Source organism: Conger conger, chromosome 1, assembly GCF_963514075.1.
Source record: "Conger conger chromosome 1, fConCon1.1, whole genome shotgun sequence".
Taxonomy (NCBI): domain Eukaryota; kingdom Metazoa; phylum Chordata; class Actinopteri; order Anguilliformes; family Congridae; genus Conger; species Conger conger.
In genome coordinates this window covers 76,721,390-76,739,912 of record NC_083760.1, presented here as the reverse complement: position 1 = coordinate 76,739,912, position 18,523 = coordinate 76,721,390, and the positions used below count along the sequence as shown (strand labels likewise).

Here is an 18,523-nt window from a genome sequence, read left to right as displayed (position 1 = left end):
ACCACCTGCAGGAAGTCTACGTTGTAGTTTAGCTAACGAACAAATACTTAGAATATTTTATTAATGTACTAAGGATGTACTAATGAAGAGCAGCATTGAGTGGCTAATTGATTTAAAAAGATGGACCTTATAGTTAAGTCACCACACATTTATGGACTCAATAAATAACACACTATAAAATATGTAATTTCCATCTTAGTAAGGTGACAGGGAGTACCATTCTTTCTGCTGGTTTTCTTAACTACAATTGCAATTGATATACAGGCATATTCTATAAACCATTGGCATTTTCAAAAACGCAACCTTGTGTGCCAATGTGTTATTTGTCTCTTTGGGTTCTGTCATTCCATCCATGGACTCTGTGTGACAGAACTTCACAACAAATTCTCGAACTGCATATCCTATTAATGTCAGTCAGAGCTTATCTGCCATTTTATCAGCTTTGATAATACAATCCAGTAATATATATTGCCCTTAACATTGGACCAAAAGAAAGCATGTATGTGCCAAACAGTCTATTTAAAAAAACAAAACATTTGCCTTATGATGGCAAGGTAGTCAACTGTACTTCAGCTTTGCATCAGTTGTGAAGCGCTCACATTCCCAACATATAACTTGCTGCCATCATATTCCTGTTATAATGTAGTGAGGCCAAAATCTAGAACTCGGGTAACACTGCTGGGTGTCATTCTTCCTCTAGGGATCGATTTATACTTGGGCCATCAGGTGAGTGGAACCTGTGGCATTAATATTAGCTATCAGGTATAAAGAAAAATCAGTAGCATTGACATGCAAATTTGCATATCCATCATGTTTGGCACACACCCTTAAGAGCATGTCAAATAGCCTATACATTACTTATCAATTTTCATTGTCAACATTCATGGACAGAATTCAGGTTACCTACCTCATTTAGGGATACAAAGGCAGTATTAAACCGGAAGATGTTTCGTTACAACCCAGGCACTATCATTAAAGATTATGTAATCTTTAAAGGAGCAAAAATACGGAGTAAACCAATTAAGTCAACTCAACTGCTCTGGTTTCCTGGGGCATCCTATGAGACAGCAGCACAAAGTAGCCAACCAAAAAGCATGATATTACACAACAGTGGACTTTGACCTGCTATAACAGGGGCGGCCTTGGCGCTGCACTGGCATTTGCAGTTTCCTTTCAGTCAAAAGCCAGTTAAGGCTTTGAGAACAAAGAGCGCATATTCCTTATCCAATCAACGGGTTAAATGAACCACTTGGTGCTAAGATGCTTTGAAAACCAACAGGCACACTGTGCTGCCAGAGGTGATAAGGAAGGTCAGAATCAGTAGTATTGTTCTGTATTCCAATTTCTCTGCGTCATTGTAACATACGTCCATTAAATTGCAATAGTAATACATACAGTGATAAATGTTAGTGCCTGTATAAAGAAAACATTGTAATAATTATGAGTACAGTATGATTTCATAAACCACAAAAAAGTGTTTGTCTATTGACCTTGCAAGTACAAATGAATTTATAAGGAAGCAAGAGAATTGCACTCAAATGCAAATGCACTGCATCTCAGCGCTGCCTCTGTTGTGCTCCAGACAGAGGGGTATTCCATCACTGCTCCACTGGACTCCGTAAAGCAGAATAATGAACCACTTCCTCCTTCATTAATGGCCGGGCTGAAACAAAAAAAAGTTACAGAAATACAACAATATAAAGCTACGAATGTCACAGTTATAGAAATGAGTCCAACATCATTTTGTGTTCATGTAGTGCAAACAATTGTGAAAGGAAACGGCAAAGTCCAATTCACTGAATACACATAATGCGGTTTTGTATGGCCTTTATATGTCAACATTGAATATGAGTCTTGAGGGGGTGAGCTTCCTGGAATCATACGAGTTTATTTCATTTGGAAAGAAACAAAAACATGGACAACTTAAATCAATGTTCAGCACTAACAATGACAATGCTTAAAAAAGGTGAGGTTATGAATTTATTCCATAAAGTAAAATTTCAGAACAGCTTTGTTCAATTAAAGCAGGTGGATCACAATTTAATTAACACAAGACATGAAAAGGTTTTTTAAAAAAAGCTAAATTAAGCTTGTCACTTTATCATTTTTAAAGGACCTTTTGAACCACTGAAGATGACATGACACACTGCTGGCCTAAACATGAGTGCATAGCAGCAGCCATTTTGAGCATATATTCTCTGTGAAGGTTGTCATTTTAGGTTCTATAATGGCAGACTCTGCTAGTTACCTCAATGGGACTATTGAGGTACATTAAATGTACACTTGCAAGATATTATCTTTGTCCATTGCTTCCTGGGAAATTTCCTGAGGGACCATCTCTTGATTTTCTATGGTCACAACCTTCCTTAACAAATACTTAATGAATAATTACTGATTGAATAATCAAACTAAGGGTACTTTAGTAAGATGGTTCATCTTGCATCTTGTAACACTGACAGGGAGGAGCCATAAAAAACAGCAGTGTGAATAAATGTTGCACAATATGTACTCTTCTACTGGGAACACAATATTGGGAGCAAATGTCACGTAACACTTATACCATTAGAGCCCAGATATGTATTCTATTCAGAAAATAATGAATTGAAAAAACACAGCATGCCTGAACACAACACAACATGCCAGGGCAGTGGGAGGACAGAACCTCCCGGTTCTCTTAATGACAAAATAAAGTCCTTCTGTACCTCCGACACCCAGCCAACCTGGGCACCCACGCCCTCCAGCCTCCAGCCACGCCCATGTCACCACGCCAACCGCCAGGACACTCTGCAGCAGCAGGCTTAGGTAATAGCGAGGGTTCAGGAAAGACTGATAGCGGAAGATAAAGTGAGGAAGTTGATAAGTCAAAGGTTTCAGATCGGTGTAAAAACTGCTTTGTCCACACATACTGCATATGCTTGTGTTGCTAATTATTTAGTGAGTGACTGAACGTTAAAATATTCTGCAAAACATTATACTGTAATGGTTCCTATACAGGTCCCACACAGCCAGGTAAGGAAATGGCTGCCCTTAAATGGTAAATGGCAGGCATTTATATAGCGCCTTTATCCAAAGCGCTGTACAATTGATCTCCATCCAACCATTCAAACACACACTCACACACCGACGGCGATTGGCTGCCATGCAAGGCCCCGACCAGCTCGTCAGGAGCATTTGGGGGTTAGGCGTCTTGCTCAGGGACACTTCGACACCGCCCGGGCGGGGGATCGAACCGGCAACCCTCCGACTGCCAGACGACTGCCTTACTGCCTGAGCCATGTCACCCCTTACTTATTGACATTTGAAACTGATTATTTATATGAAATGGAATGTGAGTAAAAGTTTAAACTACCATGGAAATAAAAACACGGTATGTGGCATTTAATCCTACAGCTAATCATACACTTCTTCATGAGCTGAGATTTAGACGATACACAGGTGTTCCACAGGGGGAAATGCATGAAGCCTCTCCTCTCACCAGTGCACAGCTCAGCAGGTGGGTCAGCACCACGGCAGCAGCCCTGGACCAGCTGGCCCGCTCGCAGGCCGAGAAGAGCAGCACCGACCAGCACACGTGCAGGCAGGACTGCACCATGGACTGCAGAGCTGAGAGAGAGCCAAGGGCCATCGGAGAAAACAAGGCAGGAAAAGGGGAAGAAAAGAAAGTCAATAAATGAGATGTACAGAGACGGGGGTAGCGCCCCGCATTCTACCCACCACACTGCGCCCTAACTTCATGGGATTCCACAATCTTGCTGAAAACAAAATGCTTGTGATAAATATACATGCATGATGAAGGCACAGGGAGAAATGAGATGGTGGAAGTGACTTTCCCTACCCTTCTCTGCCATCACATACCAGAGGTAATGAAGAAGTGAGACGACTCCCCGTGAATACCCACGACGCCCGGCCCCAACGACAGGGACAGGATGTTGGCAAAGGAGAAGGTTGAGCTCATTAGGCCGAAGGCCAGACCAATGACTGCGAGACGGAGACACGGTCAAAGAGGGAATGCAACAAATTTTAAAGTTTCAAATGCTAAATTTACAGATTATACATCGTATACTCACCAAAGGCATTTCGTAGCAGAGAAGGGGGAGGTCCACCTTTCGCAACAAAACTATCAAGGGCTGCGTTGGTCGTCTTGCGAGAAAAAAATCTAAGAAACAGTGTCCGTCATGTTCAAACAAAAGGTAACGATGGATGAATAATAGACATAGAAAGCATGTAAATAACATCAATAAAGAAAAAACTGTGATCAGGAAATAAACACATTCTGACATGTTCATCTCAGAGTTCCAAAGTTGGCCGACAGTTTTCTCTCACGAAGGGCACTACACAATGTGCCACTTTGGGTTTTTTTAAAGTAGTATTGAAATGTCTGCCAGAAATTTCTATTGAAAGGTGTGTCTCTCATTAGAAAAACCTGTCTGTCAAAGAAAGCTGAGATCATGGCAGAAAACATGTTGATCGCACTCTTGAATGACTCAGTGCATGTCTGAAAGGATGTTTACAACCTGCTTATATTATGCTTTTCTATACAGTTTCTCAGGTAAGACCACACAGGCAAGAATCAAGAAAGCATGCATGCAACAAAATATAAACTAATTTCTATGCACGGTGACACATATGCAGACAGGGCAGCAGAGGCTATACACAGGGCAGCAGAGTCCGCACCTTAGTAGCTTGTACGAAGCTGCTCTAAATGCCTCTTGAATAAGTACAGCTACTACCGCCCCAGTGGCCAGAAGCTGCGACTGCAGGTTTGGATCAGAGCCGTCGCAGAGGGATATTAGGGCATACCACATTAAAGAGGACAGCAAGACGGAGACCAGCCACAAACTGGCGCTGAGAGAAGGGGGGCAAAGCACATAATGACATGTATATTTCTCGACAATGTATACAAAAGACCTGTATCATGCATAAACGAAATTAACTATAGATTGAACTACTTTAATAGACCCATGTCCCACAGTATTTGGCAGCCGTTTATAAAACGGTTTGTTTTACACATTCACATTTCTACGGCTAGCCGTCATATTTTGAAATTAAAATTGACCTTGATATAAACGTCCAAACGGTCTACTTAGCGGTGCAAGCAGAGTAAAACAATTTTAGTGTCTTGAATAACTCACCCTACCACCATTATAAGTACCCGAACAGGACTATCTGTCACAGTAAATATAAACCATGCAAAAGCCGGTCCAAAAGTTATAAACAAGCAGCCAAAGAACGTAGGCAATCCCATTTTTAACTGATATGTCGCCTTTTACAGCAAATATTGTATTTTTAATATTTCGTTATTTTAACAACTCTCTCAAACTCTTCGTACAAATAATCAAATGGGTCTCTAATGGCAGGTGTGATTGATAGTCTCAGCTTTTCAGACAGGGGAATGTTAACCGATTAAAGGTGTGGCGAATTAGGCCGTTTCATGAAGACTCAATAGTTTCCTCTCTGAGGATGGGTGTCAGGATTTCCCAAATAAAACCGTTGTCATTCATCTATAGCTAATTAAACGCTAGCTGCAGAAAAGTGGAATCATGGAGCGACAGGGTCATAGGCCGAAAGAAAGGTTGTCAATTTGAAAAAGGTTTTCATGCCCACTCGTGTTACCTGTGCTACACTAGTTTCTTTCTCACGAAATGTGTAAACAGCTACTTCCTCTTAGAGCAGTCTACGAGTCCATGTAGTGTTGTTATGAACGGCCGGCAGTGCAGAAACAGTGAAGTAAATACTACATTTGGGATCATGTAAAGGCAGATCTCGGTAAACAGTTTGTCTACTATTTGTAATTATATAGTTGTGTGACTTTTTGTATAATTGTATATTCTTTGTCCAGTGCCTTAGCGAAGACAGACACACAAAGAAGAAAGTGACAACACAATTTCAATTCCCTTTAGTTCACTTTTTTTTATTATATATTTTTACAGTCTGGTTCATATCATTGAAACGGCTCATACAGTATATGATCTGACAGGAATGTCACAAAATGAGACAGGAATGTTTTCACATTCAGAATGAACAACTGACTTAAAATATAAAGAAAAGGGATGTGATGGTGATAGGCGGGGATATAAACAAGTAAACAACGCGCAGGAAAGTGCTGTGGCCAGACGGCACCAGAGGGATATACAGCACTGAGAGCAGCAGCAAGCAGTGTGTTCAGCACATATAGGACCTGTGAAGTGTTGGGAGAGATATACAGCAAGTGAGTCGGTCAGTCAGTCCGTCAGTCCGTCCGTCACAGTCAGTTCGTCAGGATTCCAGTCACCTTTCAGCATGCAGTTTCCACTGTTTTCTCGACTTTATCCCTCAAACCCACTTCCTTCTTCCTTCTTTCTCCCGTCATCCCTCTCGTGGTCCTGTACCTCCAGAGCTTTTCCATCTTTTCTCTGCGGCTACAACAGTCTCCGTTCATGGAAGGTTGAATTCCAGCATGTTTTCCTACCGTCTATGAATCGCCCTCTCATGAGCAGGGAAATTGAATTTGTTAAATGGATTGCAGTCTACTAAAACTGGTTTCCAATGGTCTTAACGTCATGTTACCTTTTCAGCTGTATCTTTTCACTAATGTGTGCTTCAGTAGTGTAGTGTAGCCAAATTGTGATTCTGTGTAAACACCCTAGTAGTCATCATGAGCAACCCAGCTGGAATCCGATGGTATGTTGTATACGCATAATTATGTACCACCTTATGAAAGCCATCATCCTCTTTCACCTCTTTCGCCATCCTGTTCCCTCACCTGCCCTGCATGCATAATACTTCCCTACTTTACATTTCTCCATTATAAGACAACTCCTTTTTATAATACTGTTCCTATATGGCCCTCATCCATTAATACCCATCTGGTAATGACCCCCATGTTGGCCAGCTCAGAATAACAGACATTTGGAAGATGTCTTCTGAGTGGGAGCCAGCTTCACCTCTCGACCTGCTGGACCCTGAGAGACACAACACAACACACTGTAAGTTACGTGCCGCCATGCAGCAGATTTGCACACTACAAGGCTGCTGTGCCAAGTAACAAACAGTACATCACAGCCACGTATTACTGGGCTTTGTACTGTACTATCATGAGAATCAGAAAGCTATTATCTTGGTAATAGCTTTATCTGGCGACACTGGCTCAGGTGGTAAGAGCAGTTGCCTGGCAGTCGGAGGGTTGCCAGTTCGATCCTGCCCTGGGTGTGTCAAAGTGTCCCTGAGCAAGACGCCTAACCCCTAAAATGGTCCTGACGAGCTGGTTGGTGCCTTTCATGACAGCCAATCACTGTTGGTGTGTGTGTGTATGAATGAATGGGTGAATGAGAAGCATCAATTGTACAGCGCTTTGGATAAAGGTGCTGTATAAATGCCAACCATTTTCCATTTAAATGGCGTATATGTCTTTTTATGTACACCACAAAGGTAGTCTTTATTGTTTGTTTAATGAGTGTGTGTGTACAATATAAAAAGGCTGTGTGTTTGTTCAGTGTGGGTGAGTGGGCAAACAATCTGCATCTGCACAGCGATTTCCGATACTGATAGTGTGTCTGAGCAATCATCATGTCAGAGTCAATGTAAGGGACATAAGTATTCACCGGTTTCTTGCTTGACTTCAGTAGGATGTCTCGTGCCAGAGCAACAAAGGACTGAAATGAGAGGAACACAAGCACTATTATTTGTAAAATGTATGTGGAACTTCCTCTTCAGTTTAGCCTTGGATTCAGTTCCACCTCAAACCTGTATATTCTTAACTTTGAATAACAAATTGAAACCTTAAAGTGTCCAAGTGTTATTTTTCATTATTCGATATAACTTTGTCAGTTTGGATCACGACCACATATAAAATATTGTGTCACTAACTAGAAGATGAATAATTACTTAAATTATTAATCAAATTGCACTTTTTGACACTTTCTTAAAATATGAATCAAACTGAACTTCACTTTAGTGTTCTCTCAGGCGCAACCTGTATGAAATATGAAAATGAAGACAGGGTTTAGGAAACAACTACAGGAACAATGCAAAATGCACTCTCTTACCTCCTCCACATTAATGCTGGACTTTGCACTTGTCTCAAAGAACCGGATCCCATGATCCGTTGCAAGCTGTTACAATAACCACAACACAACTCTTGTGAAATGGACAGTCTTTAAATTGTCACCATTGTCAGTATTAACAAACAATAATAGTTGCATAACTGCCTCAATCTCATTACTGTTTTATTACAGCTCAAGAAGGAACAGGTGATAATCTTTACAAGGAGATACGGCTAACACAGGTTTCCTCGTAAGGGAACTTTGATCAATTCTTTTCAGGATCTGTAGCATTTGTGAGCTACAGTACTGTGCTTTCAAGGAGGAAGTAGGGGGCATTTACGGACCCAATGCTTGCCCAGAATACAAAGCACACATATGAACATGAAAAGCATGAAACATTTACTAAATATTGAACAATGCAAAAATATACATTTATGTCTTAACTTTCTGGATAGCATATTAAATAGATGTAACTTAAAATCTTATAAAAGGCCTCCTCATTAGCATGTACAGTTGGGGCAGGGATATGCCCTGCGGTTCAGGCCACTGAACGCAGACCATGTCGGTGTAAACTGTGACCAGTAGTTCTGTCAGTGAGGGAAACTACTGCGCATAGCATGGCTTGGGGAGGGTGGCTTGTAGTTATGTCATTGTCATGCCGTTCAGAACCAGCAGCTGACTGCACATGTGCTAGTGTGTGCCCTTATTATTTTATGGAGGACACTGAAGTGAAAAATAGGCATTGCAAATTAAGGGGGTTAACTAGGGTGCACACAAGCACCCAATCACTCTCTCTCTCTATCTCTATCTCGCACACATACATGCACACACAGGCACAGTAGATATGGGACACTGATGCTATTATGTTAAATGTGGGCTTATATATTAAATTAATTAAAGTTTTGGGGTGCACTTCTGTATACTTTCCAACAAGCCAGATTTTTTTCATGGTACTGACCACACAGTGCTTCAGAATATCTTGGAGGAGAGCCATTATCTCTCATTGATAGTGAAGTGGTAACCACCTCTTATTTACCCAACAAAGCAAAATACTCTGTGAGCACTTTATTGGGGATTTATTATTCTTTTTTTAGACTTATTGGTCATCTGCTGCTGTACCTATCCTCTTAGAGGTTTGATGTGTTGTGTGTTCAGAGATGCTCTTCTGCATACCACTGTTGTAATGTGTGGTTATTTGGGTTACTGTCACCTTTCTGTCAGCTTTGACCAGCCTGGCCATTCTCCTCTGACATCTCTCATTAAATGCATCCTAATATAGTGCTCAGTGAGTATAGACTGACAGGACAGACACTATTACCATGAAAAAACTTGAATCAACAGTTTAATTTGGCAAGTCCAACCCTTGCTTGTGATATGGTGCTTTAAAGAGACTTATATAAAAATAAAAAATTTTTCCATCCAAAAAGCAGGGAAACTGAGAAAAAACAATGAGCCCTGTTTGGTAAGGATGTGAGAAACAAAGCTGTTTGTGAAAGCTAATAATGGTCTGCCACCAGAGGATGTAACTCTACAGAGACTACAGATGACCTATGACATTTTCACATATTTCTGATAAAAATGTGATGCCATTTAAAAAGCTGTCAAAACACTAAAAAATTAAGCCATTTATCTGCTGAGTTTAGGTTTTTCTCCATGAACACTGGAACTGCTGAAATGTAAAGAAAACTAAGATGACTATTCTTCTTTATGCCTGAACTGAAAATAATAAAATGTCCTGTACAAATATGAAAACCACAAACAGACAGCATCAATGTGGATGAACACAAAGAATGACTGTAATTGGCCACGGTCTTGTCTGGCCTTACCTTCTCTCCCGTCTCCTTGGATACCTTTCTTTTGGCTTCGATGTCACATTTATTCCCCAGCAACATCCGATTGACCCCAGTTGAGGCATTCTGGGAAATAGGAAAGTGAATGGGATTGATCATTAGCTCCAATAAAGAAAGTCTGTGCAGTGTATAACAATGTCTCTCTAATCCCCCTCCTTATTTTCGAGTGCTACAGTATTCTGTGGTTGGCCTTTAAAAATGAGTTTCGTGATTGGACCTCATTATTCAGTTTGTAAAGGGAAAATGGCTCAGATAAGCTTGAAGCTTGTCGGTTTGGTTCAGGATTTCAAACCCCATTGAAAGGAATTCCTGGCTCAGGCAAGGTCCAGAGAAGCACATGCGCTCCTGCAAAGCTTGCCAGTCAGCCATTGCTTCTCATCACACTGAAGTTAAAATATGGTGTATAGGCAGGATTCGGAAGAAGATACTTCATGTGCAGCTTAACTGGTGGACTTGTAGGCCCCTGGTTAACCAGTAGGGGGCACTGGTGTACAATGAGACGTGACCCACCTATCCCTGGGTGATGCTAGAGCCAACTGTGTATCCCACTGCGGGGCAGCTAGTCACAGTCAGCATTCCGGTCCAGATCTGATAAAAGACTGTGACGCCCGTCCATGCACAAGAGCAGTGCCTCAACAGAATGAACCACCCAGCAGTCCGAGAGGAAGGGACACTTTTAACAACCTTTCAATCCCCTTACATCACAAACCACTATGTCTCAGAGGGTTGGCTGTGAGTGTCCTCTCTAATAAAAAAATGCGTCCTTGCCATCTTTAGCCCCCAACAGACTTCGCGCTCACCTCTTTGATACTCTTCATCCAGTTCTGAATGTTCTCAAAGGACTTCTCATCAGTGATGTCATAAACCAGGATGATGCCCTGTGCCATAGAAATGACAGCAGTGAGAACAGCTGTCCAGTACAACTGCGTCTTTAGTGCAGAGAGTTAAGATTCAGACAACTGTGTCTTTAGTGCAGAGAGATAAGATTCAGACAACTGTGTCTTTAGTGCAGAGAGTTAAGATTCAGACAACTGTGTCTTTAGTGCAGAGTGTTAAAATTCAGACAACTGTGTCTTTAGTGCAGAGAGTTAAGATTCAGACAATTGTGTCTTTAGTGCAGAGAGTTAAGATTCAGACAATTGTGTCTTTAGTGCAGAGAGTTAAGATTCAGACAACTGTGTCTTTAGTGCAGAGTGTTAAGATTCAGACAATTGTGTCTTTAGTGCAGAGAGTTAAGATTCAGACAATTGTGTCTTTAGTGCAGAGAGTTAAGATTCAGACAATTGTGTCTTTAGTGCAGAGAGTTAAGATTCAGACAACTGTGTCTTTAGTGCAGAGAGATAAGATTCAGACAACTGCGTCTTTAGTGCAGAGAGATAAGATTCAGACAACTGTGTCTTTAGTGCAGAGTGTTAAAATTCAGACAACTGTGTCTTTAGTGCAGAGAGTTAAGATTCAGACAACTGTGTCTTTAGTGCAGAGAGTTAAGATTCAGACAACTGTGTCTTTAGTGCAGAGTGTTAAAATTCAGACAACTGTGTCTTTAGTGCAGAGAGTTAAGATTCAGACAATTGTGTCTTTCGTGCAGAGAGTTAAGATTCAGACAACTGCGTCTTTAGTGCAAAGAGTTAAGATTCAGACAACTGTGTCTTTAGTGCAGAGAGTTAAGATTCAGATAACTACATCTGTAGTGCAGGGAGTTACGATCCAGACATCTGCGTCTTTAGTGGCGGGAGTAAAGGATCGGACTCACCATAGCCCCTCTGTAGTAAGCTGTAGTGATGGTCTTGAACCTCTCCTGGCCCGCTGTGTCCCTGTGGAAATGCACAGCTCACACATTTCGGCTACAAATTCATGTCTGCTGCGATTAGTTACTCAGTCTACGTCTGTTCAGCAGATCATTCCCTTCAAGTGACTAGTTTTTACAGGCTACTTCAAGAACAATTTGCACTGGTTTGATTTGCCGGGGAGCATTTCGATTTTGCTGATGCATGTATGTAACTATGCTAGGTAATGATGCGCATTAGGCTACCAATTCTCACACATTTAAATGCATGAGAAACGTTCACAGCAAGCATGTGACTGAAGCAACATCATTTATACTTGAAAAAAATGACATTATACGCTATATTAAAGTGTTTGTAGTCGGAAAACATAACCTTACACCAACTTTTATAATGTGGTACTCATTGCATAACCCAGATGAACTTGTGAAATTGTCAATTTACAAAATACTGCATTTAAAAATAAGTTACAAACATGCCAGACAATGCATTTTTATCAATCACCATTCACACTGTGCCCTAAAGGCTTGTCTAAAGTATGTCTAAGGTGTTGTGTTGAATACTGTTTCCACATACTGATATACACTGATATCAAGGCTCATTTCCTACCAAACTTGCAGTTTCACTTTCTTCCCCTCAACTTCAATCGTCTTCACCTTGAAGTCAATTCCTGCCGAGAGATTTGACAGTTAGTGGGGGTGAGTTTGGCCGCGGGTGGTGTTGGGGGGTGGGGTTGGATAACAGTGGCTAATGAGTGAAAACAGTTTGATTCACAACTTTGGCCAAAATGCCAAACTAGGTCATGCCAATTAAACAACCTCTGACTTGTTCAGAATTTGCATTCATGAACTCCCCACTCTGTTCTCTTTAATGACCCCTCTCTTTCTCTCTTCCTCTTGTTGCATTTGGGTTTGTTTTTGTCTGGATTTCCTGTGAATAAAGACAGGCAGAGGCAGAGACAGGGAAAGGGGGGGGTCCTTTTCGAAGATGTGGATGAGCGCAGAAAATGCCAGAGAAGACAGCCATTATGTTCAACATAGAATGAGAGATTGAAAGGGAGATATGAGTGGGGGCGGGTAGAACTGTAGTGGTGGAAGGAGATAAAGTTGGAAAATGAAAGACGCCTTAAGAGAGAAAGGTAAAAAGAGGGGCAGTTTACAGGGCCAGTTAGATCGAAAGATTTCCACTTTGCGGAGGGAGATAAAGAAACAAATAAGAGAGAACTTGCATTTCAAAAACAGGTACTGACATGACTACCAGAGATAACAGCAGTAATGGAAGTCGTATTATTGAATAATTCTCTATAGGAGCAGTAGCCTAAGGGCAACACATTGACAACAACAGATGATAATAAACATAAAATGGCAATAATTAAAAGATAGATCCATGATAGATATTTAGCCTACCGATTGTTGATATGTATGTGGAATTGAAGTTATCCTCCGCGAATCTGATGATCAAACAGGTTTTCCCGACCCCACTATCTCCAATTAACAATAATTTAAATAGGAAGTCGTACTTTTTCGCCATAGTTCGTTAGCCTTCTGTTAACACCCAAGCAGTGAAAGCACAGCGGTAATCTTTCATAAATCTCACTTTCCTTTTTTTCTTGTCTTTGCCACTACTTTCCCCTCAACGCACACATCGAAATGATCAGTCTTCCAGTTTAGTCTGCTTATTTTTCTATTTTCCTTAAACTGTCACCGAAAGATTTCCGTCCTCTGTAGGGGTTCAGTTCTTCAGAGTTCTGACAAAATAAGAAAAATAGCCCGCAGAAAAGTGAAGTGAACCAATTCCCGTCCCTCTAGTTGTCCCTCATCGCAAAGTTCTGAGTACGCTGGGTTCAGTAGCAACGTAAGAAAATGAATCCAATTGACGATTTTCCCTTTTTCCTGTGGATCGATTAGCTATTGTCCACACTTTTTCACCCAGGACTGAGTATTTTCTGCTGTCCCAAGTTCTCTACGCCTTACGTAGAGGGTTCACACGCACTCCGCGGCGTTGGACAGAAGGGAGTGGGACGATCATTTGTTTAGCCAACAGAGGGCACTGATTTCCCTTTCAGCAAGTTTGAAGAAGGCATGAAAGTACTGTAGTTTTGTAGTTAGTGTAGGAATTTCAGGGTATTTCCCAGAGTTAATTAAACCATATTGTTCATAACTGATTTTACTGTCATTTTAATGACAGTTTGATTATAATGCGAGTCCCAATTAATACTTCACATTAAAATGACTCGCGGTATGAGGTGCGAGAAACGTATTTCTTTATTCATCAAGCATAATATTCAGGGTAGCTCAACAATGACAGTTAACATAACTTTTTATTTAGTTGCGTTGTATTCTAACAATGAAATAATTCCGCTCCATTGCACATCCACTGAAAACGTTTGCCAATTTAGTTAATTTAAACCCATTAAAATAATTTAGGGGAGATTATTCAACCGTCTTCAATACACACTGGATTTTGTATTTTAATAGCCTACACAGAAAATCAATATCAATGAGGATAAATGACAGAATATGTTGCCCTCCGAAACAGAAAATGCTGAACGTTCGGTGCCTTCCTTTTCGACCTTACAAATATGGCAACCAAGCCTGCCTCCCCGTACTCGGCTCGCACACGTAGCAGGCAAACCAGCTTTCGAAAAATGGCTTCGCTGCTACTTCCTGCCCCTGTAATCGGCCCCGTTTATAATACCTCTCCGTTTCCGCCTCTTCCTCCTTTTTCGGCAGCGGCTACTAACTCGCCAACATGCCAGTAAGTACCTGTGCCACAGTTAAAGGCTCGTATCGTGCAGTAATAAACAAAATAAAAAGAAATAACTAGATGGATAATCGCGTGCGAATCTAGCAAGCTGACATATTTAAACATATCCTTTCATGGGTTCGAGCAGCCACGAATTTAGCCTATTATTGAGTCGAGCGCGTGTTTGTTTGAGAGACAAGATGGCGGCTTGCATGTAATACAAAGCATGGAGACGAAATATAAACTGCGTCTATGAGAGACGGTGTGTACTGATGTGGTACTTAACTATTATGGCTCGGGAGCAATGTTGTAAATATCCTTGATTGACATTTTGCATGTACGCCTTTCTTGTTTTGCTTGAAGTAAAGCCACGACATGTAGCTAGCTACCTAGCTAGCTGCACGAAGTGGTAACAGTTCGCTAGCTAGCTACTTGGGTGACGATTCTTTTCTGACGCATTAGGAATTGGCTCTATAAGTCAAGGCGAACGAATGAACACTTAAATTCAGTTTAAGTGACTAACTTCGCATATTAAAGCATGAATATGTCGTAGCTTTAGCATGAACATGATGCAAATGAAGACCTTTTAAACTTTATGGAAAGGTATCAATTTAGCTTGCTAGTTATTGATGTACCCAGTGGTAAGTTAGCGTTAGTGCTACCAGTTACCAAAAGTATGTTAATTTCTTCTGACAACCTTCTTTCCTGTAGCTTGCTAAAGACTTGTTGCACCCGTCCCCCGAGGAAGAGAAGAGGAGGCACAAAAAGAAGCGTCTGGTCCAGAGCCCCAACTCCTACTTCATGGATGTCAAGTGTCCAGGTAAATTGGGTGTCCATCTTAATTTCCATGGTCTTATTCTGGTTCTGCAATTGACCATCTAAAACCTTGCTGCTCTCTGATATTTGGCCACAGGAACACCGGGGCTGAAATAAACCCAGAGCACAGCATTGCCAATTAAGTTCAGTATGTGATCTGGTTTTTGTAACAGCCTGTAATGCATTGTGCAAGATGGGGTCCTACTGATGTTGGGCCCACCATTCTGTGCGTGTATGGAATTGTTTTGGATTCAAATACTTTTCTGTGCTTTATATCCTGCCTGGTGCAATTGAGCCAACCAAGCACTTCTTGAAAGTATTTAATGGGTGCCAGTGCACTAGACAAACCCAGTAAAGCTTATAAAAGCATATTAATCGAAAAACAATTACATATTTGATCCAGGGCTAATGTGTCGATTTGTACTGGTTCCGTCTGACGATACCTTTAATGCTCTGTCTCTAGGATGCTACAAGATCACCACAGTGTTCAGCCACGCTCAGACCGTGGTGCTGTGTGTGGGCTGCTCCACAGTGCTGTGTCAGCCCACTGGTGGGAAAGCACGTCTCACAGAAGGTCAGTGAACAGCAGCCTCGTTCATTCTTCCTGGGGGTCGGACCGGGTGCCTGTCACTTTGACAGTTTGTGGTGTTGCAAGGTGTCCGTATGACAGACTACTTTCAGTGTCTAGCTGAAAGAAGTTTGCGAACTAAGAGGTCACTACTCTCTCACACTCTCTTGGTTAATCTCCCATTAGTCTCTTGTGAACAAGTGCAATAGCAACTGCTGAATCATGGAGCAGTTTTCCCAGGGATTGCTTTTTTCACCAAGTGGAAGTCAGTTTCTCCCTCCGTATCTTTGCTAACTGCCTGTACATTGGCTTGCACTTTATGCATTCATGTAGTGACAGACAGGTCCCGTCTGTCTAGTAACAAGTGCCAGGCCTCCCATCTGTTTTGCTTCCCACAGAGTATAATTTCTTAAATGGTTTTAACTTGCCTCAATTTCATCTGATTGCATTAAACAGTTGGAATTACAGGGTTGTGAGTTTCTTTCGAAAGCTCTTTGATGTTCCTCTTTGTGTAAATGGAAGAACTTTAAGGGGTCAACGTGAATAGTGTTTTTTAGCTGCAAATATGTATCTAGTCACATGTTAAACTCAGCTGTAATGCTGACCCAACACCTTTTGAAGGCACTCGTGAGCTGTGTGGAATATCAAGCACTTGTGCAAAGTTTTATTCAACATTAATTCAGAGGCAGATTTACAGTGTAGTAATCGGCAGCAAAAGATTAATAGCATCCTTCAGTGACCACAGGCCTATGAAATTGTGCTTTACAGTTTGCATATAATACAGGTCATTAATTTTTTCATTTACTAGCACAGTTTGATACCATTTTAAACTAGTGGGAATTGCGATGTTGGTTTGGATTTGTATTGTTACATGGCTTTATGTATTTGTTCATTGTGTACTGTTAGGAGAATGATGATTGTGATTTTCAGATTTAAGCATCTGGCACTGTTATAATGTTTCAGAGTTTTTATTTTTGCCGATACTGTATTCAATTTCTGTTGCTTTGTTCTTTGTAAACGTGCCTCTGCTGCACATTGTAATGGTTTGATTACCAAATGTGTGCAGAAATAACTGATGCCTGGTATTGTTATAATTGATTAACACACTGCTGCCATTCTGTATTCTTAAGGTCAGCTCTGATGGATTATGATCTCTTGCACTGAAAAGCAGCTTTTGGCTGACTGACGGAGCATTTGCATTGGTTCATTCGCTCATTTGTGAGTGAAAGAAATGAGCTGAATAACTTGCTAGTTCAGTTGGTTAGCTGAATTTATGGAGTAGTAATGCTAGCCACTGCTTTATTTCGCCCGTCTGAAGGAGCCACAATGAAGACACTTATGAGAAAACAGACGTACAAAACAAAATGTGCTGTTGGGCGGCATGTAGTATTTACCTGCTGGGTTTTCATAGGTTAGTGAAGTTTGTCATGACCGTATAATTTGCAGCAACTGCCCGTGAGAAGGATGTTTTTGGGATCTTCACTAAAGAGGGCAGCTAGTTTGTACCCTAAAACGAAAGGGGCAATATGAATAAACATAATGGTCATATTGGCAGGTAACGATAAGCAGAGTTTTGTGCCATGCAGTCTGTTGTATGTCGAAAATGCATGCATGATTGATCAAAAACGTAATAGTTTTCAAGGATACGATTTAGAAATGGTAGGGTTTCACATATCCTTACGGAGAACTTCAAAGTTTGTCTTGGGGTTGAGGTACCTCAAAGGTGCTGCTGAGGAGAGTTTTGTAACCGCTGTCTAATCCAGTGGTCTCACAACGGCTTTGAAACCACCCTGGATCTACGTTGAGCTTCTGCAGGGATACGTACTGAGTTTCTCTGAAAAACCGGTGTGACTTCATTCATGTCTGTTATACATGAACTTACTGTTATCTATTTTTGTATGAATTGTTCACTGTAGCTCCCATTTGAATCATTTTCTCGGGCCGCGGAACCGGGATGCTGTTCCCATCGCTCCATGAACTGCAAAATGGTGTCCTGCGGGTTTTCTGTCCCGGTCAGCGGCGTAACTGTCTTGTCTGTCGCTCTTCAGGATGCTCATTCAGGAGGAAGCAGCATTAGCTTCATCAGCGTCCGCAGAGGAGAGAGGTGGGGTTGGACCGCAGGACTTCAGTGACTCCCATTTGGCCGCGACGGCGTCTCCGACGCCGAACGCTCAGAGCCAGGCTGAGAAGAAAAGGCTGCAAAGCATCGAGGCTGCAGTCCGAGCTGAGAAGATCCAAACTGGACTGACTGATGTGCTGTAACCCCCAACCCATGAAGCCTTTCTCAATAAAAATGTGTTTTCATTAAACGAACAGCAATGGTCTGTGTCTGGCAGTTTCCTTTTTCTGTTCTACTAGGACGGGCTGGTTCTCTAAACATACTTGGATCCGGCGTTTTTTGTTTCACTCTTTTGGAATGTGTTTTACGCATACAGTCGGCTCCAGAATTATTGGCACCCTTGATAGCTGTGCACAAAAAGTGCTGTAAACTTAAAAAAATTAATAAAAAAAAGTTATTGGCGTAAGCTTTATTTTACGACATGTGTAAAGTAGTGCTCTTTAGTTTATTCAATTGAACCATTAATGATTTGAACAAATTTCAATTCCCCCATAAAACCGTTTTAATGCTTTGTGCAACCATTTGGCAAAGATGACCACCATGCGTATGTTCCTATAATGTGTGTTAAGGTTATGGAATGTATTTGGAGGGATTTTTGGCCATTCCTCCATGCAGAACCT

The 18,523-nt window shown here is 41.4% G+C and overlaps 3 protein-coding genes across 3 annotated transcripts; 1 reads left to right on the top strand and 2 right to left on the bottom strand.

Annotated features, from left to right (window-relative positions):
- Positions 1-264: 264 nt before the first annotated feature.
- On the bottom strand, positions 265-5,359 carry LOC133105869 (gamma-secretase subunit APH-1A-like). Its single transcript, XM_061215988.1, has 7 exons — positions 5,133-5,359; positions 4,675-4,845; positions 4,068-4,156; positions 3,856-3,978; positions 3,476-3,603; positions 2,703-2,826; positions 265-1,663 (listed from the first exon to the last, which is right to left on the bottom strand). The coding sequence occupies exons 1-7, from the start codon at positions 5,243-5,245 to the stop codon at positions 1,599-1,601; spliced, it is 813 nt and encodes a 270-aa protein (XP_061071972.1). The 5' UTR covers positions 5,246-5,359; the 3' UTR covers positions 265-1,598.
- A 531-nt stretch (positions 5,360-5,890) lies between these two features.
- rab13 (RAB13, member RAS oncogene family) lies at positions 5,891-13,709 on the bottom strand. Its single transcript, XM_061234289.1, has 8 exons — positions 13,062-13,709; positions 12,265-12,325; positions 11,625-11,685; positions 10,672-10,749; positions 9,848-9,937; positions 8,025-8,090; positions 7,581-7,631; positions 5,891-6,941 (listed from the first exon to the last, which is right to left on the bottom strand). The coding sequence occupies exons 1-8, from the start codon at positions 13,183-13,185 to the stop codon at positions 6,873-6,875; spliced, it is 600 nt and encodes a 199-aa protein (XP_061090273.1). The 5' UTR covers positions 13,186-13,709; the 3' UTR covers positions 5,891-6,872.
- Positions 13,710-14,356: 647 nt separating this feature from the next.
- Positions 14,357-18,103, top strand: rps27.2 (ribosomal protein S27, isoform 2). Its single transcript, XM_061234303.1, has 4 exons — positions 14,357-14,412; positions 15,112-15,220; positions 15,680-15,790; positions 17,833-18,103. Exons 1-4 carry the CDS (start codon positions 14,407-14,409, stop codon positions 17,859-17,861), a joined length of 255 nt encoding a protein of 84 aa, XP_061090287.1. The 5' UTR covers positions 14,357-14,406; the 3' UTR covers positions 17,862-18,103.
- Positions 18,104-18,523: the final 420 nt, after the last annotated feature.